General features: G+C 45.5%; 1 protein-coding gene across 1 annotated transcript in view; it reads right to left on the reverse strand.

Annotated features, from left to right (window-relative positions):
- The window catches only part of Sara (Smad anchor for receptor activation), a 51858-nt gene that overhangs the window by 11425 nt on the left and 14070 nt on the right, over nucleotides 1-26363 (reverse strand). Inside the window, exons 4-11 of the mRNA XM_072285285.1 lie at nucleotides 25457-25556; nucleotides 20396-20559; nucleotides 17366-17546; nucleotides 13491-13547; nucleotides 10066-10134; nucleotides 9085-9398; nucleotides 5623-5749; nucleotides 4464-4546 (exon numbers count right to left, since the gene is read on the reverse strand). Of these exons, the coding sequence (XP_072141386.1) occupies nucleotides 4464-4546; nucleotides 5623-5749; nucleotides 9085-9398; nucleotides 10066-10134; nucleotides 13491-13547; nucleotides 17366-17546; nucleotides 20396-20559; nucleotides 25457-25556 (1095 nt within the window). The remainder of the gene's footprint in view (nucleotides 1-4463; nucleotides 4547-5622; nucleotides 5750-9084; nucleotides 9399-10065; nucleotides 10135-13490; nucleotides 13548-17365; nucleotides 17547-20395; nucleotides 20560-25456; nucleotides 25557-26363) is intronic.

The following is a 26363-nucleotide window of genomic DNA, read 5'->3' on the forward strand; positions in this document are numbered from 1 at the left end:
TTATCCGAAGTCCGTAATATCTGAAAAGCCTCACTTCCGTAACTTCCATTGTGATGTCTAACAACTTTATTGCAAAGAGTGAGTGACGAATGTCAAAAGTTAAAAAAAATGGAGAAAAGAGAAGTCACAGTTTTGCCCGAAAGGCGAAGCAAGATGAGCGTGGCAGCAGCAGCGAGCGAACTGACCTTCGTGCTGTCTCTCGCTTCAATGCGAACTAAATGTGGAAAGCACACTGCACATACGAAGCTACCGGCACTGGGCACACCTTGTCCACATCGCAGATCACTTTCGTGATACGGTGCCCGTGCAGGCAATCACTTTGTCCACATCGCATATTGCTTTTAAGATACGGCGGCCGCACCGGAAGCAGCAGCTGCCAGAGTAGAACCACCCTCCTCTCGCCTCCCCCCACCCCCCTATGCATGAAAAGTTGGCGCGTTTCTGCCCTGCCTTCGTCCTTTGCACGCGATATTGAGCCGCGATCATCGGCTGAGCCCCGCAGGTCAGTTGTCAGCCCTTGTCGACACGGCAAAAGTATGTTTTATATGGCCAATTTCGAAAAAGATTGCTGCTAATTTCGTCCGCTGTAGCCGATAGCCTGTTTATTTATTTATTTATTTATTTTACATACTTTCAAGGCCTGTAGGCGCTACAGAAAGGAGTGGTACATACACAGAAAAGGAATGCAGAACAATGAAAAAAAGATTTCTTGGATGGCATGGAGAACTGCAGTCATGAACCTCGATGTGTCTGTAAAAGTGGTAACCAATGCAGAAACGTGGTTCCAGTCATTGCATGTACGAGGAAAAAAACGAGAAATAGTACGGGTTCGTATGACAAGATGGCACGAAAACTTTATGAAGGTGATCGCTGCAGAATGAAAAGTAAGAAGTAGGTGTTAAATGTTTCGCTTTTAATACCAGGTTGTGGTAAATCTTGTGGAAAAGGCAAAGGCGGAATATGCATGGCGGTGTATGCAAGACGGTGTATGCACGACGTACTGATAGATCTGGTATGTTAAAGGTTTGCTTCATGAGTGTTACGCTAGCACGACAAGGGTGATTAGATAGAATAAAGCGGGACGCGCGATTCCAAGTGGCTTTGGGGGAGAGGGTTAGTGATGCTTGAGGGCGATCCCAGATGGCCGAGGCATATTCTAATTTTGAGCGAACAAGTGTTTTGTAGAGCATCAGCTTTAAAGATGCAGGAACAGCATAAAAGTTTCTGCGCAGATAGTCTAGCGTGCGACTAGCGCTAGAGGTTATATATTCAACATGCTTGTGCCATGATAGACTGCGAGTCACATAAAGGCCGAGATACTAATAGAAATTAGCTTGACGGAGAGGGGCGCTATTAAGAAAATACATGCATGTGTCAGTATTGTTAGTGCAGCGTGAAATGCGCATATACCTACATTTATTCACATTTAATTTCATGTTCCATGCCTTGCACCATATGGATAAATTGTTAAGGTGTTCTTATAGTTTAGTGGAATCAACGGGGTCACTAATCTTATGATATATTACGCAGTCATCAGCAAATCAGTTAATTGAAAACAATTTCACGGAGCCAGGGAGGTCATTAATATAAATTAAGAAGAGCAAAGGCCCAAGGACAGATTCCTGCAGGACTCCTGATGTAACCGAAGAAAAAGTAGAGGAAGCGTTATTAGCAGTCACGAACTGGGTTCAATTAGAAAGAAATCCCTTAACCCTTTCGCTGTCACCGACGTACCGGTACGTTTTCGCGCTTCCCCCCCACAGTGTCACCGACGTACCGGTACGTTCTCTATCGTGCGTTCAAAATTTCGCGCCTGAGCGCCAAGCTGGCGCTTCTGAACTGGCCCCTCCATCTGTTGACTCCTTCTACAAGTTCGTATTTTCGCCTCGACCTATGTTAGTCACGTATTGAAGAGTACGGCGCGACTGCCACTCGCCCCTCTCTCTTTGCTGAGTGGCGCGGTGGCTCCGCGTTCGCTGTATCATGCGTCGCGCGCGTGTGGTTATGGGTTCAAGGGTTGTTCTGGCATCTCCGCGGGTTTGAAGGTTTTTATTTTTATCCTGTTGGTGTGTCTGCTACGGCGCGTCAAGTTCAGCGGCACGCGCCGCGCCGTTGCCTCTCCGAAAAGAGTGACTCGATTGCTGCTTTCGCTCTCTCGCCGCACCCTCGCTTCCGACTTGCAGCAGTAAACGTAAAGCCCTTCGAACTTTGTTTTAGCCTTTTTCCATCTCCCTCTGTCTTCTTGATCACGCAACGTCCCATTTCTCTCCGTTGTGCGGGCGACTGAAAGCGCATCCTCCCTGCGCGCGGTTACTTTCGGATGGCTGAGCGCGCGGACCTTCGTCTGCTCATTGGAGCGGTGGCTCAATTCCGATTCAGAGTACGAGCCGAGCTCGGATTCAGACTCGGACAGTCTCATGCGAGGAAGAGGGGAGTTCCGCATCGTCAGATTCGGATGTTGAACACATGTTATAGTCAGGCTGATGATGATGATGATGTTTACTAACAACAGCTGCAGAACACTGAAATGTGCATATTGCAGTGACTATGTTGTTTGTATACCAATCACAATCAAAAATAAATTGCTATGTTCATTCCCTGTTATGCTCGTTCCCTGAAACCAAGCCGACACTGGGGGGGCGTCACGGCCAGAAAGGTCTGACAGCGAAAGGGTTAATCCAAGCTAATACTATAGGATGAATGTTAAGCTGATCGAGTTTGAGGTTTTGTAGTTTGTGCGTTACGGTATAAAGGGCCTTAGCATAGCTCACGAAAATACAGTCAACGTCAAATTTATTGTCAGTTGCAGAAAGAAGATCATCAGTAAAGCAAGCTAGTTGGGCTTCACACGAGAAAATTTTTTGATGCCATGTTGACAGGAATGAAACAATGAATTGGTCTCAAAAGAGTCAACAAAATGAGATTAAATGATGTGTTCCAAAAGTTTGCACGGGATGCTTGTCAATGAAACGGGACGGTAGTTCTCGGGAGCATGCACATTGCCTGACTTTGGGACTGGAACCACGTTTCCTTTCTTCCAGTCACGCGGGAGCGAAGAACACTGCAACGACTGAGCAAAAATTTTAAGGTGGAATACAGGTGCCATCAGGGTAAGTTAAATGTATGTTGTATTTACTCGCATAATGATAGCACTCGCATAGTGATCGCACCCCTGAATTTTGTCGTCAAAATTAATTTTTTTTCCTTCCCGTGTTTTCTTTCCCTGAACTTGTCGCAACGATATGTCGTGCGCCAAGTCTAGCTAATCATGATCGCGCTTACCATCTATCAAATGCTACGCGAGCGACTCTTTGAGATATACCAAGCAGTCTGCACGCACCCAACATTCTTAAGCAGATGCCCTATTTCATTACTTTCATCACTTTCTGCACTTCCACGAAAAAAAAAAAAAAAAGCTACAACCAAACTTGCCTTGGCTTTATTATTTGTAGGCTTCATAATGGTTTTGGTCAACAACAATAGGTGGCTTGAAGGAGTGTGCATTCTGACTGGCCAAGCTAGACGATGCAAAAGTGCATCAAAGTTGAAAGAAAGCAACAAGGGCTGGAGGAAGTTAACCAACAGTTGTGATAGAAGTCTAAGAACAGGTAAAGTCAAGTTTGCCCCTTCGTTAATAGCCCTTCAGCCACAGGGACCAAGCCAAGAAACAAGCTGTTGCACAATAACCTGTACAAAAGCCCGCTGTTTGAGAAAGCACAGACAAAAAAAAATAAAACTTTACAGTTGGCATCACAAGCTTATGAACCACAGGACCTGGAGAAAAGCTGAATATTTCCATGGCCTGGGCATGCAGCCTGGTATTTGGATTTTCAGCCTGCACTAGTATATACATGGAAACAGCATAGTGTTGTAAGGGTTCAAGAGGTACGACACAAACTGCTCAGAAACTAATTTGTTTTCAGATCTCTTGGTCTGTAAACTTTTAAAGGTGACTTTACTCTGTTGTCACACAGCTAATATAGAGTGGGATAAATTAAAACTATGTGTCGCCTGCGGTGATGCTAAACATAAGGCGCAGAATTAGCGAGAGTGGAATGGTGGTGTCGTCTGTCATTGTTAGGGCTAAACCATGGGCCATGAGAGAGAGCAAACTGACAGATGGCACCACATTACAGATTAACGTAGGTGACGCATACTTATACACTAAATTATTTTACACTAAACAGAGAAAAAATGCACTCAAACACGTTAAAAAAAAATGATTCCACTGTGATATTTGTGCCTCCACGCAAACTTTAACCACAAACAAGCCAGTGGTTTAGCGAGGAGAGTATAATGCGTACCTGGCACTCCTGCTTACACGGCATTCTGTGTATGCGTATTCATAAATCATGTGAAGAAAATGGCTATTACTGAAGAGAATAGATCATGTGAGTTCTGTCAATAGAAGCAAGTGACTCAACTGGTACCACCACAGCTGCAAGCAGATTTTCATCACTCACCAACAGAACAGTCATAATAGTGTGGCCGATTTCAGCATAGACAGAGCGACGTCCACGAATGCTGACCATTGGGTATGGGTACACTGCAAAAGAATAGTGAAACTTAAATAACAATTTGCCCACTCCCCACCTCCTCCATTTCAAGTTCAAGCTGGACAGAGGTAAATGTGCAAAATCAAATGGGCAGCGAGGTCAACCTCGATGTACCTGCCCTCCCACACTACTGAAGGCATTCCAAAAAAGAGAGGCAGAACAGTAATGGACCCATATCAACCGCGCTCGAATGCTTCACGTTGCAGCAAAGCTGTCCCTAACACACTTGATGGAGGTCCTGTCCCCTAGTTTGTCTGTACCCTGAGCTCCTTGCCTAAAAACTTAGCAGTGCAGTGCAGCCCCTACCTCTTGCCACATTATAGAACAGCAATGTGATGAAAGGAACTAAGCAATGTACAGTCAAACCTCTACAATGACGTCGGTAAAATTGACAATTTGCTTCAATATAATGAAACTTTGTTATATTGAAACTCAACCTTTCATGCAAATAAGCAATGTCTCCGGTGAATTTTTCTTACATAAAAGGCACCACAAATTTTCCAAATTATCAGGCAACCAGAAAAATCAAATTTAATTTAGACAAAAAGTTTTGTTGACTGAAAGTCTGAGACAAATGATATGATTTTGTGCCATGGCAATGATACCTTCACATCGGCAGTACGATGCAAAGCCAGCCACATTTTTGCATCCATTCTGCGCCTTTGGGTGATCGTGTTTCCTGCAGTGGGACGACGCTATCCTGAAGAGTGCTGGCAGCAGCAAGTGAATGCTTCCTCTGCCTCTCGCTTCTACGCATGTCCGAAAACTTGAGATTACACAACCTTCAGCACTAAACGTGCAGAAAGACAGCGCATGTTGCCACAGCATCTCAGCTCGCCCAGTCTCATCAAAAGCGGCAGATTACCTCTAAAACAGGGCATGTAGGCTGTGTCTGCACTCAGCCATGCTGAAAGCCTTACGCAGCCATGGGCATGCTAGAAAAGCCAACCTGCCCCTCCAGGTTGGCCCTGAATTGCTGCCAAAGTGAAAGACATTGTTTTGTTACAATCGTTTCTAGCATGGAAATGGCTGAAAGCAAACCAGCTTCTTGTGCGACAGCGCTCACCTTCAAATTCGGCTCCAAGCCTCAGCAGAAGGCGAAGAGGCAGCAGACGAGCCCAGGGCATTTCCATCCGTTGGAGCAGGACGGCACACAGCCATGGGGGACGGGGAAGAACAAGTCCACCCAAGCGCTGTCCAAACAAAAAAGGCGGGAGGAAGAATGTGTTGATGCACTTTTCCAATTCCTTGCTGTCAATTTAGATAACCTTGCCACTTCTGCCCACTTTGACACCAGAAGGGAACACTTATCTGAGAACACAATCTTAGCTGAATTGGGCACTAAACTTGGGCTAATCTGTAAGAATGCACAAAGCGCTGTTGCTAGTCTCCCTGCAACACAAAAATGAGAACTTCAGATTTGAAACATTGGAAACCTGCACGAGATGTGAGACTGTCAATGTCAATTGCTGTAACTGCCAGCATCACAGGTGGTTGGCATACACAGTAGAACCTCGCTGATGCGTTTCCTTTACGTACATTTTCCCGGCACCAAAATTCGCAATAGAGAACACAAAAAAAATGACCCAATAGAGTTACTCTCAATTTTTACCGGCTCATACATTCCCGGAAAACACTATATTTTAGCAACAACGTTCAGTGCCTCACCAAATTGCGATTGTATGATACATTTTCCAGCCGCTAGGTTTCACGTAAATAATGAATTGCGCGGGGTGCGTGCGATCGTGAACAATATGTAGCTGTCCGCCGCAGCAGTTTCACTGCAATACCCACCTGCCTGTCTCATGTGAAAACGCCGGCGCACCCTCAATTTCTCGTTTCAGTGCCAGCAAATCTTCTTCAGGGTCGTTGCACGTGGCATTCACAGCTATCACCGCCAATCCTATTGCGATAAGCATCTTCGCCTATCTGCTTCGCAGTGCGTGGTGCCATCAAAAGCATAGTGCAAGCTTTTAAGGGGCCTTCACCAGGTCTGGCCATTTTGAGCTGACAAGCACAGAGCATACAATGCACAATAACGATCGTGTCTACGAAGTATTACATCACTACGGACCGTGAAGAGATCTGAAATTTCACACTGAGCGCCGTTTTCCTGTCACCTCGCGGCCAACGTGCTGCAAGCTGGAGGATGACGTACACGTGCTAATGCGCCTACAAACACGTGTTCATGCTGTGACGTCGATCATGGTGACACGAGACTTCGACAATTATTCAAGCCAACATCTGTTATTTGTGTAATATGTTGCGAGAATACACGGATTAAAGCTTAGAGAAATGATAAAGCACACTAACCGAATGTCTGAATGTTTTTGTTTTACCTTGCAATGCAGCAAGAAAGATGTACTTCTGTTTCGTCTGCTTGTTGCCACGTCGTGCAGTCGCGCGTGCAGACACCGAAACTATGTCATTTTCTATCGTGTTCCAGTGGCGGGATCATGCCCTGTGATCCGCTTGTGTCTGCCACAGTAATCGCGTAGCAGACTTATACCACTAGTCCGGTGTCCTTGTGCATAGTGCTCATAAACGTGTGCTGCATGAACGAGACAATTGCAATAGCTCGCACGCAACACCATCACTGGAAGTGCGCAACACCGCAAAAAGTGAAGAGAAAAAAGAAATGAAGGTGGGGCCCGTGACATGTGCATCACGCGATCCTCGAGGTTCGGTATGGGAGGACACAGGGAAGGAATTTCTCTTGTGGAGGCTAGACAGGGCGAGTGGAGAGAGCATGTAAGTTTGCGGTGAAGCTCACCTCCAGAAATCATGGTTTCGCAACATGAAAGATTTATAACTCGGCTATTATTAATTAAGCCAATTTGAATTTTATATTTCGGCGGAATGCTCTCTTGAGGACACGTAACAACTTTCAGCTTATAACCAAAATTTGCTATGGGACCTGATGAGGGGCCCTTTAATAGGCAATAACTGAAACGCACCATGGTTCCCTGCTGCAGACTGTGATCGTGTGCGTTTTTCGGCTACTAGATCCCGTGTGAAGGAGAAAAGGTGCGAAGCGGCATGCCCAATCGAGAACAGTATCGAGAACGTTAAAACAACGGCGCACACAGTTTCTTATTTTGGTACCAGCAAAACTCCGCATCGGTCGTTGCACGCCAGATTTACAGCTACCGCCACTAAACCTATTGCGATAAGCATCTTTATCTATCTGCCTTACAGCGCGTAGTGCATAGTGCCGGCGTCTTTTCTATCTGAGCTTCGGCATGACGCGAGTCCTCGTTTGCACGACGCCACAACGCTCTGCCATGGCGTCGAAATGATGTTGAAGTTGGTGTGGCTTCACGCACAAACGCACAGGGCGCTTGGAGGCCGTTGTTCTGATCTCTGAGGCTTGTTGTTCTGCCTGGCCGCCCGATGGAGACAACGCACCGCCGTGTTTGCGCGAAGAAAAGTGGAAACACTACGTGTTAACCGACACGTACGCAATAAGCTGGTATGGTTTATGCGGATGCAAAACACGTTATGTTCAATGGCCGCTAAGTCGGGGATTTGACTTTACTACTTTTAAAACGAAACTACCGTTTAAGCGGGTACAGTTTAACGAGGTTTTACTGTAACAGGTTTGAGATGGACACTTTATGCATGCTGTGCTCCAATGCTTATAGCACAGGCCACTAACTCGTCCAGGAGAACCTAGACTGAAAGAAAACAGAAATGCCGCTGGCATAAAAGGTATTTCTGCTGTCCAAAAGATGCCAAGGATAAGTGTCAGGTTGATGCCAAAGGTGCGAACAGTTATTAATTATACATAGCAAAGTGTTTAAATAGCCGGATAGACAGGTTGTGGAGTTGCGTATTTGCTCATCTAATGCACACAGTATGCTGCACACATTTCTCAAACTCCATCAATTTTCCTCTTGCAATCTTGTAGTCTTGTGTAAGAGTTTCAGCTTTGCATGCCTCGACCTCGGTCTACGACATTGAAATGTCGCTTCAGTGTTAATAATTCCACCACAAGCCAATAAGCATGCACTACATAACCAGTTCCAAGCGATCAGTGTGCAGCTGTGCTTAAATAATCTAATACGGTGCTGCCTTAAGCATTTGCAAAACTTCCATTTGGATGTTCAAGAAAGTGTGCATAATTCAATATGTGACATTCAATTCTTTAGATTCCATGATCCATGAATGGCGTGATATGCTTGCAACTAATGCCTGGTGCGAAAAAATATGGATTTCACTGGCTGGAAGCAGAAAGGAAAGAGCGATAGGAAAGCAGTAGAACAGCGCTTCTGAGAATATTATACCTACTGTTGGTCAAGTTTGTTGGACATAATGCTATTTTTCAGTGCAAAAATGAGAAAACTGAATAGACAAGGCCAGACGGCACTCTATCTTTCCTATTTGGTTGTTCCACCTTAGCAATGAGTCAGAGCTGTCTACGTGTGCTTCTCTGTGGTCCTTATCTCACCTCGGCTGAAGTTTCAAGATGAACTAACTATAGCCCAGCCTTCGGCTCTTTTCTTTTTCTGCTCCCTCTTATGCACACCTGTCCCATGTGAGGCAGCAGGAGGAATCCACCATGGTCGCTGCTGCCAAGCACCCCCTCGGGAAATGGCAGGCACTGGAACGGCCCCACGGCAGTCGCCGTCGTCATCGTCACACCGGGGGCAACTACACCCACCGGTCGGTGGCCCCCCGTGGCACCGATGCCCTGCAGGGTGGCGAACAGCCGCAGGGCATCCCGTGGGAACTGTGACTCCCCCGGCTCCCGCTCCAGCAGGAACACCACCTCGTCAAGGCCCAGTGTACAGAGGCCGCGGCTGCAGAAGTTCCAGCACTGGCGCTTCCCGCCACACTCCACTGAACACAAGAAGAAAGAAACGAAGAGGTGAAGTAAGTGGAATGTGCTGCAGACAAGCTGCATGCCTCAGTGTGCTGTGTTACAAGCTGTAACTCACACAGCCTAAACAACCGGCATCACACAGTTAAGGTAACACGTGACATGTGCACTTTGTGGCATTGCAATGACACGTGGTTCATCCACACTGGGCTACACAATGGACAAACGCAAAGCACTTGCATGTCCTCAGCCATGACAAAATTCAATTACACTGAACCAAAATACCGAGAAAATGTCAATTAACAAAATTCCTACACCGCTGTTGTTGTCACAAGGGCTCAACAACTTCCATTTTTTGTTTAAAATATATTTGAATGACAGCATACGGACAAAAAGTTTTTTCTCAAGCAGAAACTGTTTCCATCTTTGCGATAAAGCACCCTTTTTATATTTGTAAACTTTATGCTGTAGTGTCAAGGTTTCATGCAACTTCCACAACTATTTACTTCAACAAAATTACTCAACACTGTTACCATTCACTCCAAGTTTGCTTAGAACGAGAAAAATTGATGCTCAAGCCTAGAATGCAAGCTCAGCAACGTGATGCCTTTCAGCAGTAATAACTCACAAAGCAGGAATCCTGCTTTGTGAGGGACAGTAAGCACAAGTGGCATGACGGTTACACACCTGTGACAATCTTGACCAGCACATGCAAGTTTCTTGTGAGTGCAAATGCCACAGGCTCCACATTTGGATCTAAAAAGAAAGCAAAAATTGTCTTGCATAAACAAACTTTTGTGTACAGCAAAGACAAATCTGGAGTGTGCTTATGCCAAATGCATTTGAAAACAGTGAAACTGCAAGCAAGCCTTCTTTGACAGTGCGAAGTTTTAACCAGAGTGCTTGCACTGCACGGATACTGTAATGAACTTGTTTTCTTGGAGAACTCATTTCCACAATCATCATGAACACCTTGCCATTATAAAAAAATATTGGCTTTCCTAGCAAATGACACATTATAATGTACATCCATGCCTTCCACTGAACAAAATTTAGTGACCATAAATTATTCTGAAACATAATACTGGACTGAAAACTCCCAGAACTCCCAGCTCACTCCCAGAACTCCCAGCTCTTTAAGAGCACAGGAGTGACAACAGTGAAGATATTCCTAAAATCCTGTTTCATTAAATATTGCAAATACATATGTATGCTACTGTAAACTGGCATTACTTCATAAGGAGGCAGGTTAATCAACTATGCATTTCCGGGCAAATATTTTGTTGTGTTTTGTTTCTTAAATATTAAGGTGCACGAATATTCAAACACCAAATTAAATCAACTAGTGAATGTTTGAATCATTAGATTCGCAAATCAAACATCTGCTATTCCATTTCTCAAATATTCGAAATATTCTGTCTAGAGACCCAAATGGTGGCACGTCTAACGTGTGCCGTGGAGCCCCTCGTCCTCGATGCTGCCCAAGTGGGTGCCTCACTTAGTTTTCGGTGCAAAAGGAGTGCCGAGAATGTCGTAAATGGGCCTCCCCTGAATGCTGCTCTGTTAGCACAAGGTGCCTCTAGGCCATCAATATCAATCAAAATGATAATGCAACGCGGACAGAGCGAACGACAACCGATGCACTACGAATTTTGTAAAGTCCAAAAGCACGTGCAACGATCGGGCCGGTTAGCCGCCGATAGGCACGCAGATAGTGTTGGACAGGCGGTGGCAAACTTCATGCCACTTCAACAGCTGTCAATCTAACCCGCACGCGTGATCTCAGGACCAATCACTCATGAGTCACCCGTGTGAACATATTAGTAGCAAGCATTCTGGGATGGGTTGGGGCTTATTACCACATCGACCAGGGGCGAATTTTCATAACTGCCACACTGCCTAGGACATTAGGCCTAATCGGCACTGCTTCATCAGGCATCAGCAATTAAAGTCACAGTTCAGTACCAAATCAATGCAGATCTATTTGCGTCAGCCCCGCGACACTTGGAAAGCTGACGAACCGCCTCACAGATGAAAGCAAGCGCATGGGATGGCAACAAAGTTTTCGTGGCCGCCATCTTTGCCACACACCGAACAGTGGCGTCTTGTTTTGGACTCCGTTCGTAGATGCACATTGGTCTCTTTTTGTAGCTTCGAGCAACCCATAACAAGACTAGTTTTTGATTTAAACAGCAGGTGTGAGAGTGTCGTGAGCCGGTTGCATCAATTTGTGCAGACAGTGTATGAACAGAAAGGGAAGTCCCTTGCCTTGACCCTTCAGATTTCAGAATCTTTTAACAGGTAGCAAATCATGCCGAACTTGACAATAAAACGGTGATGATGGTGCCTGCTTTCTACTGTTGGCACCAGCTTCACGCGGGACAGTGATAAAGTCACATGATGTGCAGTCCTTTTGTCTACAGTGCAGATTGGCCTTATGATAACCTACCTACTGTAAAGTTGGGATAGCCCAATTGGATTTTAAAGAAACACTGGGGGAAAATATAAAAAGGAGAAAGAGAGAGAGAGATAAATACTTCCTATGCAATAAATATAATATTGCTACAGAACACAGGTTCACTATTAAACTGAGAACCTCATTGGTTTTCGGTACAGCAGAATGCGACTACCTAATTCATTAATTTTGGAGGAAAAAAAGAGCACTTGATTCTATGCAACAGAAATTATTTTGATAAAAAATATATATATCTTCCAGAACTACATATATTAGAAGTGAGCTGTAATCAATGCTGGCACACTAATTTGGAGTTCCCTTTAATAAAGAGCAGACCTTGCTGTATATCTCAATTTCCATTTTCCAATGTCGCTGAAGCCTTGCTACTTCCTCGTTTTGCAATGCTAGGAGATTGCGGAGCATGTGCAGCCCCGCATTCCTTTAACCAAAATTTGTAGGCATTAAAGTGTTAAATATTTATGGTAATCAATATATTCGATTACACGTTTTCTCAGGATTCGATATGATATTTGGTTTCAAATCTACTATTCAGTATTCGCGCACCTCTATTAAATACAATTGATGCCAACCTGGGTAGGCATAAAAATGATTCTATTTCAGTGATATTCCTTTTTGCTCATCAGTGGTCCAAGCAGCACCCAGGTTATCACTGAGATTGACTTGCCCTTAACAGTGAAATTAACCCTTTCAGGGTCAATGACGTAAATACACGGAGCCGCGAACAAGCCCAAAATGGTCGATGCCGTATATTTACGGCGCCATCTGTGCATTTAAAAAGCGCACCTATTTCCTAACTTTTTCTTTTCTGGCATGTGCTGCTATGATGTGGGAATATAGGGAATTTTTTTCTCGCGCCTCCCTCTTTCGGTTTTCGTTGCATGGTTTGTTTTAGAGCTAGTTTGCTCCCGCGTGTGTATATACTACCGCTCGCAAGTTGGTGTGTGCGGTAAAACTATTTGCCTTTGTTTGGTGATAAGATGAACATTAGCAGAAGTTTGCCACACATTTTGCTTTTTTGACGGGCAGACAACCACACAGCTTTTTTAGTGCGCTCACCTACGCAGTTCGATTATGCTATGAACGTAAATAATAGTGTAAGAGCGGGAACATTTGAGAGTTGTGAAATATTCTCGTGTGCACATTTTCTAAGCCTTGAACTATGTGTATAACAATGCATCACATTTTTAATACTTATAAGTTTATATCCTTTTTTATTGTTGTTATTCATGAATAAACAGTACATATAGACCAATGCAAAATATTTTTTCTCACTTTACGGTCACCCGAGAAAAATTATGGTAATCTTTTTTTTTTTTTCGAAATAGGTTCCTCAAAAGAATTGTAATCTGCAATAAAAAAATAACAAGCCTGGGCGGTCGCATATGGCAAAAAAAAAAATCGACCCTGAAAGCGTTAATACAATTCAGTGAAAGGAATCATTACATTAGAGAGGTACTGCAACCAGTGCTACAGAGGGGTGAATTTAAATTCACTGTTCTTTTCAAAGCTGTGCATCATAACACTGCACAAATTAAAAGCCTGCACGAGATGTTTGCATGGGGGGCAATCAAGACTAACTCTCCCAACCTGAAAAGTGAGGCAGCTTTTCTTTTTCCGAGTGCTTGTTTTGTCTTACCTTGGAGCACAATCATCAGGTCATTCTCGTTCTCGAGCTTCAGATCTCGCTGTGACACTGTAAATTGATAATACACGGTTATTGAAAAGGCGTAAAAAAACTCACCAAAGGTTTAAAAATAAATAAATAAGGTAAAGGTGACCATCAGCTCTTCTGCTTCTTTGCAGGTACAAGTAGAAAGAGCAATACAATATAACAAAGCGTTAGTGCTACCGTCATGCGTACATGCAGTGAACCTAGCAATTACTATTACTAACTACAGTCAACTCTCCCCCCCTACAAGGCAGATGTGGAGGTATTCTTGAAATATGTTTATCTTATCTGCAGCTCGCCTTGAATGGAGTGCACTGAATTAATGAAAAATTAGACAATGTCTACCAAACTGTTTAACTTATCAGTTCATTCTGAAGGGAGTTTGCTTCATGTTAAATTTAGAAATATTTGCCTGACACTAATGGCAAGCGTAGGACCATTGTGTTCTTATATCAAACTGCAACTGCAAGTAAATTCAGCACCCCGTACAATACAATATACAGCACCACATACAGAAAGGTGCAATTTATAGCTGCATTGGCATGGCCTTGACTGATTGCCCTCACTTTTCTCATGTGAAGACTGGCTTCAGAGTCACTCCAAGAGAGAGAGAGAGAATCAACTTTTGAACTGAGCGCTTAGTGACGGTTGGTGCTCGCTGGCACCAGATGGGGTGGAACCTTATTCTCAGGTACCATATGCAACCAGCAGTTCCTGGCCCCTAGCCGCCAGCGCGAGCTGGGTCGGTAGGTCGGGGCTGGACAACAAGGTCTCCCATCGCTCGGGGGGGTTGGGGCTGGGGGTTTTTGAGCTTAGTGCACTCTGCAATGATGTGTGCTAGAGTGCCTTTTGACCGTCTGCAAAAAGGGCATAAAGTGTCATGCTCTGTTGGGAACATCTTGTGCAAGAGCACGGGACGCGCTAGCGACCCCGCTTGCGTGCGTCGCAAGATCGTTTGCTGCTGTCAGCTGAGTTGCGGATGCGGACGGGGAAGCCTACATCTGCCACTTCTGTACATTTGCGTGATTTCTTTGTAGCTTGTCACGGGGTGCGGTATCTCTGGCTCGTCCTCGGCCCGGATTGACAGTTCTCGGGCATAGTGGTCGGCGAGTGCGTTGCCTTCCACTTGCGAGTGAGCCGGGACCCACACGAGCTCAACGGCCCGTCCCGGTGATTTGCATTTGGTGAGGATCGCTAGTGCCGCGGGAGAGATGTTCCCCTTGCGGTAGCTTGCGTAGGCGGTCTGGGAGTCTGTGACCACGGTCCTCACTCCCGGTTGTGCGAGTGCGAGGGCCACGGCCACTTCTTCTGCTTCGGCTATATTCGTCGTCCGTATCGACGAGCCTGTGACCAGTTTATCGATGGTGGTGACGACCGCCGTTGCTCTGGTTCCGTGCTTGGGAAGCGAGGCGTCTGCGTAGAGAACCTCTGGGTCCTTTTCCAGCTGTCGAGCCATTGCCTTGGCCCGCGCAGAGCGTCTCTCATCGTTCCTCCCCGGCTGCATGTTCCGGGGGAGAGGCTTCGTCTTAATAATGTCTCTCCACGTTGTGGGGAGTGGCTCCGTTGTCGGTTGCTGTTCAATTTGCCATCCTATCTTGCGTAGGACGGCCCGACCGTGCTCTGTCCGGCTCAGCCTCACTCTCTGGTGGGATAGGTGTGCTTCCACCAGCTCTTCCACCGTGTTGTGGGCACCCATTTCCAGCAGCTTCTGCGTTGACGAGTAGACTGGGATGCCCATCGCGAGTTTCACTGCTTTCCTTATCGTCGTGTTCAACGTCTCGCGGTTCACCTTCGCAAGCTGGAGGTACGGGGCGGAGTACGTTACGCGTGACACGACGAATGCCTGCACCAGGCGCAGTGCGTCTTCTTCTTTGATTCCTCTGTTCCGGTTGGTGACTCTCCGGATCATGCTCAGGACTTGCTCCGATGTGGTCTTGATTTTGTTGACGGCTGCGTGCGCCTTACCGTCGCTGCGCAATAGAAGGCCCAGTATCCGGATCTGCTGCGTTGGTTTGATCACTGTGCCGTCGATGGTGATGATTATGTTTGGCGGCGGCTCTTTCTTCGGTCTTCCGGGCTGTACCATGAGCAGCTCCGATTTCTGTGGAGCGCAGCTCAGGCTGCAGGTCGTGGCATACTCGTGGACGGTCGTTGCCGCTCTCTGCAGGGCTTCCTCCGCCAAGGCGTCGGACCCCGCGCGGTTCGTCCACACCGTTATATCGTCGGCATAGAACGCGTGGTCCACGCCCTCGATCTGATTGAGTAGTTCGGGCAGGGGCAGGAGTGCTAGGTTGAAAAGCAGAGGCGACAGGACAGACCCCTGTGGGGTACCCCTGTCTCCGAGCTCCACAGGCTCTGACCGTTCATTTCCTATCCGGATAGTTGCTGTTCTATTGGTTAGGAAATCTTTAATATAGCCGTAGGTCTTGCGGCCACAACCCATCTTGCGCAGGTTCTCGAGCATGCTGGTGTGGGACACGTTGTCGAAGGCCCCTTTCAGGTCCAAAGCCAGTATACCCCGGGGCGCGTGCCTCGTTGCTCTTTTAATCACTAATTCGTGTAATTGGATCAGGACGTCTTGGGTGCTCAGGTGCTGGCGGAATCCATACATGGTCGCTGGCATCTGATTTGTCTCGTCCAGGTGTGCTTGAAGTCTTCTGAGAACCATGCGTTCCATGACCTTGCCCACACAGGACGTGAGCGAGATAGGGCGCATGTTCTCGATCGTCAGAGGTTTGCCGGGTTTAGGTATGAACCGTACCTCGGCCTCTTTCCATTCTGCGGGCACTCCAAGGCACGTGCGCATCAATGAATGGTCCCACTTTGTGCGAATAGAGAATGCCAAAAATAATTTGCCCCTCACATAAAGATGTGCAGCAAATTGCTACTTTGCTCACTATTTTGCAAACGAGTAGCCACAAGACAAGCTGCATGAGTATTCCAGCTGCAAGCAGTGATCTCTCATTGTCAGAGTGGAAGGCTATGCCGTTCAAATACATACCTCAGATCTTATAACATACCTATGTGTGGCAAACATTACTTTCAAGGCAATTCACTGGTTACCACCAAACAATGGCATTGCACATACTGTTGCGGATTTAGTCCTACGTGATGCGTAATATCAGGGCAAACCAGAAAGTCCTTGTCCCTATTTTTTTATTAGCCAAAATGAAGTACATACAGGTAATTACAAATATGTGTGCTGTTCTACATACCTTACACTATTTCTCCACACAGTACCCACAGCGGTTCAGACATCTGTCCCATCGAAGCACTAAATTTATGAAATGCCATTAGTCAGCTACGCACACAGCTTCCCTGAATGCTCATTGTCCTGCAAGTCTTCACGACCTTTTGGAAACTCAAAACACCACTACCTCACACTTCTCAAAGCGAGACACCTTTCCCCATACATTGCTGCATTTCCCTGTGGATTTCGATGGGCGTTCGTCCCTTGCTCCATAACAAACGAATCACACCTCATTGCTCGTATGCTGAGGACAGTGAAGCACGATCGCCATCTTCAACAACTGACAGCAGTGCTGTGCCGCGGAGCTACTGGCTGATAAGGCTGGGCCACTCCAAGAACGGTCCCCCACTGGGAATGGATATGTTGACTTCACATTTAAAGCCCTAACTTGGCTAAAGAAAAAAAAAAAGGGGGGGGGGGGGGGCAAGGACTTTCTAATTCACCCTCATATGCATTATTTGCAACAAATACTGTATTTAGCAGCTTAATAAAAAAGATATCATTTCTTGACATTCCCCTCTCTGGCAGTTGGAAGCACACATGATCTCTGATTATCAATTCTGTATCCCGATTGTGAACACAAAGGGCTCACCACTGAGTGCCACTGGTGGCAGGGAGCCTTCAATATCTGACAGGACTACCCGACGCTCTTGAAGCAGGCCCTCTGCGGGTCCATCAGGGCAGCTGAGCTCCCGAGGTGGGCCCGGCATAGCAGAGGGCATCACTTCATCCGACAAGTCACCACCAGGCCGTATTCCATCTGAGAACATCACCTATAAGCCAGACATCGGTGCTTGTAAAAAGACAGAGAGAAAAAGGAAAAGAAAGAGAGAAAAAACACACCATTCCTAGTAGACAAGCTAAAGAAGACATATTTGCACATGATTTGTGCTAACAGTCGAATATAGATAATTTGAACTCGAAAGGGCCCAAAAATGTGTTCAAATTAAAAGGACTTGTTCTAAAATATTAGTGCACCATAGCATGATGCATGAACGGTGCGAGTCGTCAAATATCGCAATGCACAAGCACACAGCGAGCAAGGACTACGAAATTGCCCATGTCGGCCAATGCTCGCTTCCCGAAAACAACAGAAAACGATACTTCAGGGAGCGGGATAAGCTGGCGCCAGGCCTGCGGGGCTGGCAGCGCCGGTGTGGTGGCGTGCACACACAGAGACCATCAAAAGTGAGGGAGTTACCGAGGGAGTTGAGAGATAGCATGGGAGGGAAGCAGATTTGCTTTCCCGCCAGGTTGGTGGATGGCGCTAGGCTTTACTGCCACCTAAGACTGCCACCGAAGCAGCAAAGTTGCAGAGGCCAGACTGGGCCTCGGCTGCTGCTTGCCTCTGCATGCTCGCATGTTTTTTCCTTCGTCTGCTGACAGATTGGCTGTGTTTACGTTCTTCATCTTGCATTTTTGTTGCGAGTCATGTCTTATCGAGATGACGAAGACGTTGCCGCTGATCATAATCATGTTCGTGTGCTCCCTTCTGTTGCAGCGTCGCCACGTTCAAAAGACAAGGAGAATGAGGTAGTGGGTGTTGCCTCCACATCCTTGTATTCAGGGTCTGTCTTGTACACAATCGGATATGGCGCACTGTCGCCAACAATCTTTCCATCGGGACGTCTCGATTTAGACTCGTCATTGTAAAAAAACAAGCGCGAGCGAGACCAAACCAAGCCAACCAAAACAAGCACGAGCTGACGCGAGTGAGAAACAAATGGTCCGGATGAACCAAACGCAAGTACAAATAGAGCGGTCGGGTGGGTCCGCATGACACCATTACTCGCATGTACGTCACTGTAAGGGCCTCATTGGTTTCCTCACTGTAGGCTCTCGTTGTTCTCCTCCACTCGCGGCTTGCTTGTTGCCGCGAAAAATCGGCCCAGGATCGATCCCTCCCTAGGCGCACATCTTGCCGCTAGAGTGGCTTGGGCATTACGGCAAGACGCAGAAACAACGACCTTGCCTTAGAGATTAAAATTTCCGCCATGTATTTTTCTCTCTCTTTTTTCTTTTTTTCACACGGCGTTGAGGGGTCTCTCCTAAGCTTTCCCTCTATGGCAAGGTCAGAGCAATGCTAGTTGGAGGTGCTGCCGCATGATTTGGTGCACTGCTGAGAGCATTGTCAGAGCGCGGTATGTTCGAATTAACTGCCGCAAATGCTTGCGCATTCGAATTAACTGGCATTTTCTCCCATTCGCATACACATATCTTTGGCGGGACCACAGTATCAGTTCAAATATGCCGGAAGTTAAATTAAGAGTGCACAAATTAATGGGATTTGATTGTATTAATACACATGAATAAAACAATTTTTTATAGAGTTAAGGGGTAAGAATTTAGACAATGCACAAAGGAAAGAAAAAGTACACACAACAATTATAACAAGGACCACTGATATGCAGTGTTACCATAGAACATTTTCACATGGCATAACACACCATTTGCTATCAGCACGTGCCCAAATGGTGGTGATGTTTTCACTAGGGGCGTGTTTGTGCAGATGATACCATGTGGACACAGTGGTCGTAGTTCTCTTAGTTCACAGTGGTTAGCGAGCTGTTAATGACTCCTCGAGAGAAGCTGCGTCGTGAGACAGGAGCTGTGTTGGCTTTTCTTTTTCGAAATCGCTGTCGAGACTAGTGGGTTTCTACAGTCGCGTGCACAGTGACTGTCTAGGGTGTAGTCACCTGTGAGAAGCAGTGCTGGCGAGTAGTGGAGCCAGCAGCAAGCCCGCTAGCTGTTCTCTACTCTCGACGCATTGTCCATATTGTGGGGAATCTGGGTGCAGCCTGGATTTGCATGACGCAAAGCGCTCGAAGAAAGGATCACGTCCTTCACACTTGCTGTCTTCTCCACGGACAGATCCTTGTGCTCGTTGCGCTCAGTCCAACTTCCCTCAAATACTGCGCTCTTCTCATTGAGTGCTCCGGGAATGCAACTGGCAGATGTAGCAGAAGGCCTTTGCCTATTTGTCCCATGTAGAAGTGTGCGTTCCAATAGCACCAGCCACTTTCGATCGTACTCCTTTAAAGCCTCTCTCAAGGTGCTCACCATGTCGTCCTTAAGATGCTTCATTATACCTGATCCCACTTCTGCCACCAATCATGCAAGATGATGAGGTTGGCTGTCTGTCATAGTGTATTTATGTGCCATTCTTAGTAGGTGGCCTGCAATCTTAATGCCCTCGTCTGCCTCACTTTCTCTCTGCATCCACAGATCTTCCTTTGGAGTCGAGTTGCTGATGATGCCAACTGTGGGTTGGCCCTTTGACTTCCATCTGTAACAATATTGTGGTAGTGGTCCTGGTCCTGCAGGACCACCAAGCATGGTCCTGAAGTGTGTATCATGCAAGATTCTGTCACGACTCCTTTTTCAATCCATTCTTTATGCCTTTTGCCAATGACTTTTGCCAATGGCTTGCACATGTTATTCTGTGCTGTTCTTGCTGAAATGAGCTACTCAGAACAATAATTGTGGGCATGCACGTCATGTATGCCCACGATTATCACACTGCAGCACTGGTCTATTTCTACCATCATGTAGGTGTCTGGCAGCACCATATGAGTGGGCCACCAGTTGTCAGGAAAACAAAGTAAAAATGGAAATGACTGACCTGCTTGGGGGCCTCTCCATCTGGTCGTGGTCCCCGGCGTAGCACGGGAACTAGGACCGTGAGGGGTGGCGACTGAGCTGCTCCGTGCAGCGGGGGTGGACCCCGCGAGCAGTAGCCCGCTGGATTGGCTGGGCTTGGACCGCCAAGCCGCTCGACCGCAGCCACTGCATGTGCCCATCAACACACATTACTAAGCCGATGAGCTGGGACTAATGATGAAAGTTAAAAAGAACTGACTGATAGCCTAGTTGATATTGAATTATGTGATGTGTAGTGCAAACTGGATAAATGCAAGACAATAGGGAAGACAGAGACACGGTGCTACTCACAAACAACATGCAACAACTTACAATAAACTGTCGGTTGCTAGTAGTACCATGTCTGGGTTAATTCTGCTGTCTCCTCTGTCACATCCATGCCATGCGTCACATAAAACTAATGGGGGGTGGTACAGTCTTCTTCCTTAAGTATTTCGCCTATTTGTAAGAACACTTCAGGTGAAGCTCACTAGCTTATCGGTTAGCAACAGTGACCCTGACGATGGCGCCAGTCCCAAAAACCAGTTACCAAACAAGTTACTGAACACAATTACACAAATGCCTCTTAGTTTAACGCAAGCCACCCTCTGGTTTTGGATATGGAAAAGCTCATCAACTAAGAGCGTTATCAACTAAGAACGGTATGCATGATTCGTTGCGATACTTTAAAAAATTGACAAGTCTTGTATAGGGGAGCCTGTGCTTAACCTCAAGAAGCGTATTTAACCTCCTCTGGTTGCCAGATGCAACTATATGACATACCAATCACAAGCAGCTGAGTTGGTAATGGGTCACATAAGCAAGAGAAAGCTAAGTACAGTACTTTCGTTAATTCTACCTTGACGGAACCGATAAAATTTATCGAATTATCTGGCGGGTCGAATTAAACAAGATGCAGAAAAGACACCAGAACACACCGCCTGATTCAGTTATCAGGATTTTCCCAGATTCTAACATGCCTCTAAATTAAATGCACGCCCACTTTCTATGTGTATAAAGTAAAAGAAATAACATAGAACCTTAAATAATTTAGTTGAGTTGGTAACCACTTATAAGTACCTCGGTGTTCACATCCATTCCGACTTAACATAGAACCATCATATTAACCTTTTTGTTGCATCCATTAATCAATCATTAGGTCTTTTAAAACGCAACTTAAGGTATGCCCCTTCCCACCTCAGATCACGTGCTTATACCACTTTAATCCAACCTAAAATCAAGTATGCTTCGGCAATTTGGGACCCCCATCAAGCATATTTAATAGATAGCATTGAATCACTGCAGAACTGTGCAGTTCGTTTCATCTACTCCGATTATTCACATCATACCAGCATCCCAGCATTGAAGAACCATGCTGGCTTTCAAGAACTATCTCTCCGCCATGAAATTGCACGTTTATCACTTTTTCACAAATTGTATCATCACTCAACTCAACCCAGGTACCCTGCGCAAGAAATCAGAGATTTAATCACATCAGTAAAAAAAAAGGCCAACTTGCCTTAGTTTACGTACTTGTAATATTAACCACTGACTGTAAGCTGTCCAACTTTCTGCCACATGATTTTGATGATTTTTGTATTTCTAAAAAACCAGTTCTTGTGTACTTTAGGTACATTCTACTCTAAACTTTAATTTGTAACATATTGTAGGATTCGGGAGTCATGGCCTTGGAGTCTGGTGTCACACAGAGGGCCGCTCTTTAGCGTAGGCCACCAGAGTGTCTCGTAACGGGTAGCTGTTCTATGCTACTGGGGCATCACACGGGGGCGATGCGGGCCCACATCATTGTTTGAGCTTACTTGATGAATGTCGCTTCTTTAGTGAAGAGTACAAGGTCGAGAGGATGAGGAACAAAACAGGGAGTTTATTCACATTGGGAAGGCAAACTTATTTACATAGAACAAGGGGTACTTGTACTGGCCGGAGCATGGAGCGCGGTATATCGTTCTTGTAGCATGAGCTACAGGTCAGACCAGACTGCATCCTTCTGGCGAGCACACATCAGAGCACCCACTAGCACACCAGAGCTACATAGAGGTGTCCGCTTCTAACCCCTCTGTCTTCCCGAGATCCCTAGGCCAGGTAAATCCACGGCCACACCATCTTCCAGTCGGAGTGCTCATAGTCGTCTTGAGGGCGAGAGTGCGCACCATCACTCCGGCACCTTTGTTCACGGAACGCCATCGCAGAAATACCAAGTGCCATCCATCAACCCTGTAGCAGTCAAACTTGTCTCGCTTTCGTGCTGCCGCTGGTCTGTCCAAGGCAACGTAATGAGAGTCTGATGAAGCAATTCGTCACAGTAGGATAGGAGAGGCTGGAAGGTCGCTTCCCCCACTGGCCAATCATAACAATATTGAACAGAAACAGCCACTGCATGTTTAGTCAGAAAAGTGAGCCCTCAGCCGCTTCTGCACTGATTACCACCAAATTGAGCTACTGTATATATATCTTCAATCACATTTGTGCAGAACCCCATCTACACAGCATTCACTACATTAAGTGGATGAAGCAGCATTGACATAGAAGTGTGTATATTCTACTCATAGAGTGTGATACAATAATTACTAGAGGGAACTCTGGCGGCAGTGTCTACGGGATCTGCAAGTGGGGTGGTTAAACTTCGTCCTTCCTTAAAGCGGCGTTGTGACTTTGTAAACTTTTCACTTTCAACAATGTACTGTGTAATGAATAATTAAGATAAGTAAACATTATTAAAAATGCCCGATGGCACACAGGACCTCTGGCACAGAAGCCTGATACTGAAACCACTGTGCCAAGGATGGATGCATCGACAAGCTACATAGAATGCCCTTATGAATTTCTTGCAGGCAAGCCAGCACATTGAAACACTTGGTGGGTTTCAATTTGGCCAGCTCAACAGGCTGAACCGCTGTAATTAGTAGCCACTATGCGTGTTCGCAGCGTCTTCTGCACTCAGAAGAGTACAGACTGCTCTGAAATTTAGGACAATGAAAGCAGATAAAGGGTAATAAGAAAAGCTACCAGAAAATCTGAATCTACAAGCACGAAGATCAGATAAATCCATGTAATACCCATCAACATGGTGGCTGAACGATTGCAGAACCAGAGTCTGCTCTAGTAATTACTGTAGGAAACCATAATTCTACTGACATGGACAAAAACGCTCTTAAACTTATGCAGAATAATGATGTCTGATACGATGCTGCAACTTGCGCTACCCATTTTTAAGTTCTTATTATCGGTCAGCTTAGTAGTGTGATTAAATCAGACTCCCAAAGAAGCATGAAGACAGAACTGCTCTGAGTGACAAAGCAAATTGTAAGACAAAGGTCACTCGTTCCTGTTCACGAAAGAAAACTGAAGGTGCCTTGAAGAGTGGTCAATGGAGCTAACTGTGCCGAGAAGAGTTGTGCTTACCTGCTTTTGTTAGTTAACAGTTCCGTTAATTTGTGGATTGCAGTTTCGGCTTCGACAACTTCATAATTATGAAATGCTGCCACACGAAAGGATTTCAACCAATCACTTAGTGGATTCATAGCGAAATGTAATTTAGCCTTGCTCTATTTATGATAAGCACACGTCATAGCATCACATAGAGGGGCACCAAATGGAACTCATTTTTCTTGCTGCGAAAGCGCTCACACTATGGAAGCAGATGCAGCAGCTGATACAGCAATGATGAGCCCACCAGTCTGCATGGTCTACGCTGAAACACTCATGCACTCATGTGAGGAAAGCACTCATGCGAGGAAAACATTTAACTTTTCAGCGTGCTTAGGCTTGACGTGTCCTATTGTGAAGCATGGGGGGGGGGGGGGGGGGGGAGACAAAGAAAAAAAACAAGGAACGTCGGACGTACTTCCACAAAAACAATGCTGGGTCTGTTTAACGTACCCATAAAAAAGTTGGAGGGAGACGGTGCACGTACCTTTGGCCACAGCCATTTTTAATACAGTAGCCTTCGATTAATTCGACTCCTGTTAATTCAAGCTTTCGGTTAATTTGACCTCAGCTGAAGGCCTCGGTCTGCGCCTATACATTTGTAAGGGTCATAACTTCCAACATTAATTATTTCGATCTTGAGATTGGCTCTCCCTAGTCATTCAAATTTGACTAATTATAAACCACAAACCTGACCCAAATGATCAAACCAACAGTGACCCGAATAGCAATAGCATCTGTCTTGGTGGATATATAGCAGAAAGTGAATGTGACGATGACACATTATATATCTCCCATTAAAAATGCATACTTTCAGCCTGCGCTAGGTAGGTTCTCAAGTGAAACCATTAGTTCACAATGAATGATTACCATATTTGCCCGAATCTAACAAAGGCCTTTTCTTTAAGAAGATTGGTACAAAAATTGCTTATGTGTTGCAATTTGATAGAAAAATGAAACTGTATTTACAGCTTTTGCAACCACTTAGAGTCAAATCCAGCACCACCGCATTGTCATCACAAGATGGCGATGATGATGCCCTACATTCAGTCTTTAATTGCAGAAGCTCATTCACATGCCAAGTTTTGTTACATGCTAACCTAGTGGTAACAAAGCTGCATCGCATGTTTTAGGCGTTCTAGAAACTCCATGCACAACATCACAAATTGGCGAAGTGGTTAACCCAGGCATGGGTGACCACACTGTTGAAAACTCTCGTGGAGTCATTCAATAAATATGAAATGTCACATGCAATGGACTACCCTGCAGACACATCATCAACAGAAATAACACATACAAATTTTTTCCGCGGAATAGCTCAGCAGAAAAATTCAGCAGTGAGGCAGCGTTGAGGTAGGTAGGGCCTTGACGTTCCCCCATGGGAGACCTGAGCCCGGGTCACGTTAAACCTTGCCGGACGTACAAGAAAGTTGTATCCATCCATCCAATAGTTCAATAAATACCATTGGTCCCATCAAGGCCGAATTAATGGAAGTACACTGTATTAAAATCTTCAGGTCATAATTATGAAGTCATGAATGGATCATACTCTTTGAATAAATAAAATTGAAAGGGCATAAGAATGAAGCTTGCTTACCCCTCTGTAGAATGGTGAGGCAGGGAAGGCAAACACGACCTTCCCGGTTCTCCAGGCAGGGCAGTGGTGCCTTCTGGTTGCAACACGAGGAACACAGCACCTGCGTATTTTACCGTGGGTCAGAGGAGACGAAATATTGAAAGGCAAACTAAATATAAATATAACCAGAGTCCTGGGCACATTTCTTCTGGCTGCACTCGCATGTGGCAGCAGTAGCGTAAAAAGGAATTTTAGTAACTTACTTAGGGCATCATAATGCTTGCTAATATCTTTTACTATGGTTTAGATGGCTTGGACTTTCACTTATTGAAAAAAAAAAAGAATGACAAGTCGCAACTGTCATGCTAGTGCTCCTTTAACACCAACAATGTATAATAACGTACAACCCAATTCAAAATTTAAATCATGAATCGTAGCAAGAGAGTTTTACTAGCAGTTGAGAAAGAACTACTCCCATGTGTAAAGAATATGACTCAAGCAAGCCTTTTGTTCATTTGAAAAATGAGAGACATCCCAAAAGAAGAAAGTCTGCTGGCCATGAACTTCGCTGCGATGATACTACTCAGTAACATGCACGTTTAGAATGGAATGTAACCGTGAGCAGTATGAAATCGTAAAATGTGATTCAGGCAATTCTGTAACCATGACAATGAAGTAGTATTGTGGTTTTACATTCTGCACCAACTTCTGGCCCACGCAACAGTGGCCAATTTGCATTAAACCACAGAATCAAACACAGGGGGGCTCATGGGTTAAAATTTCTGCAACTCCGGCATGCATTCCAAAGCAATTAACCAAGAAACTATTTATCCAATTTTCTTTAGTTATAGCAAAATTGCTAATGCCTGCCAGCATGAATGATGTGCAAGTGAAAAAATAACCTCATTTCTGCTGACACTCTGGAAGT

Source organism: Dermacentor andersoni, chromosome 11, assembly GCF_023375885.2.
Source record: "Dermacentor andersoni chromosome 11, qqDerAnde1_hic_scaffold, whole genome shotgun sequence".
Taxonomy (NCBI): domain Eukaryota; kingdom Metazoa; phylum Arthropoda; class Arachnida; order Ixodida; family Ixodidae; genus Dermacentor; species Dermacentor andersoni.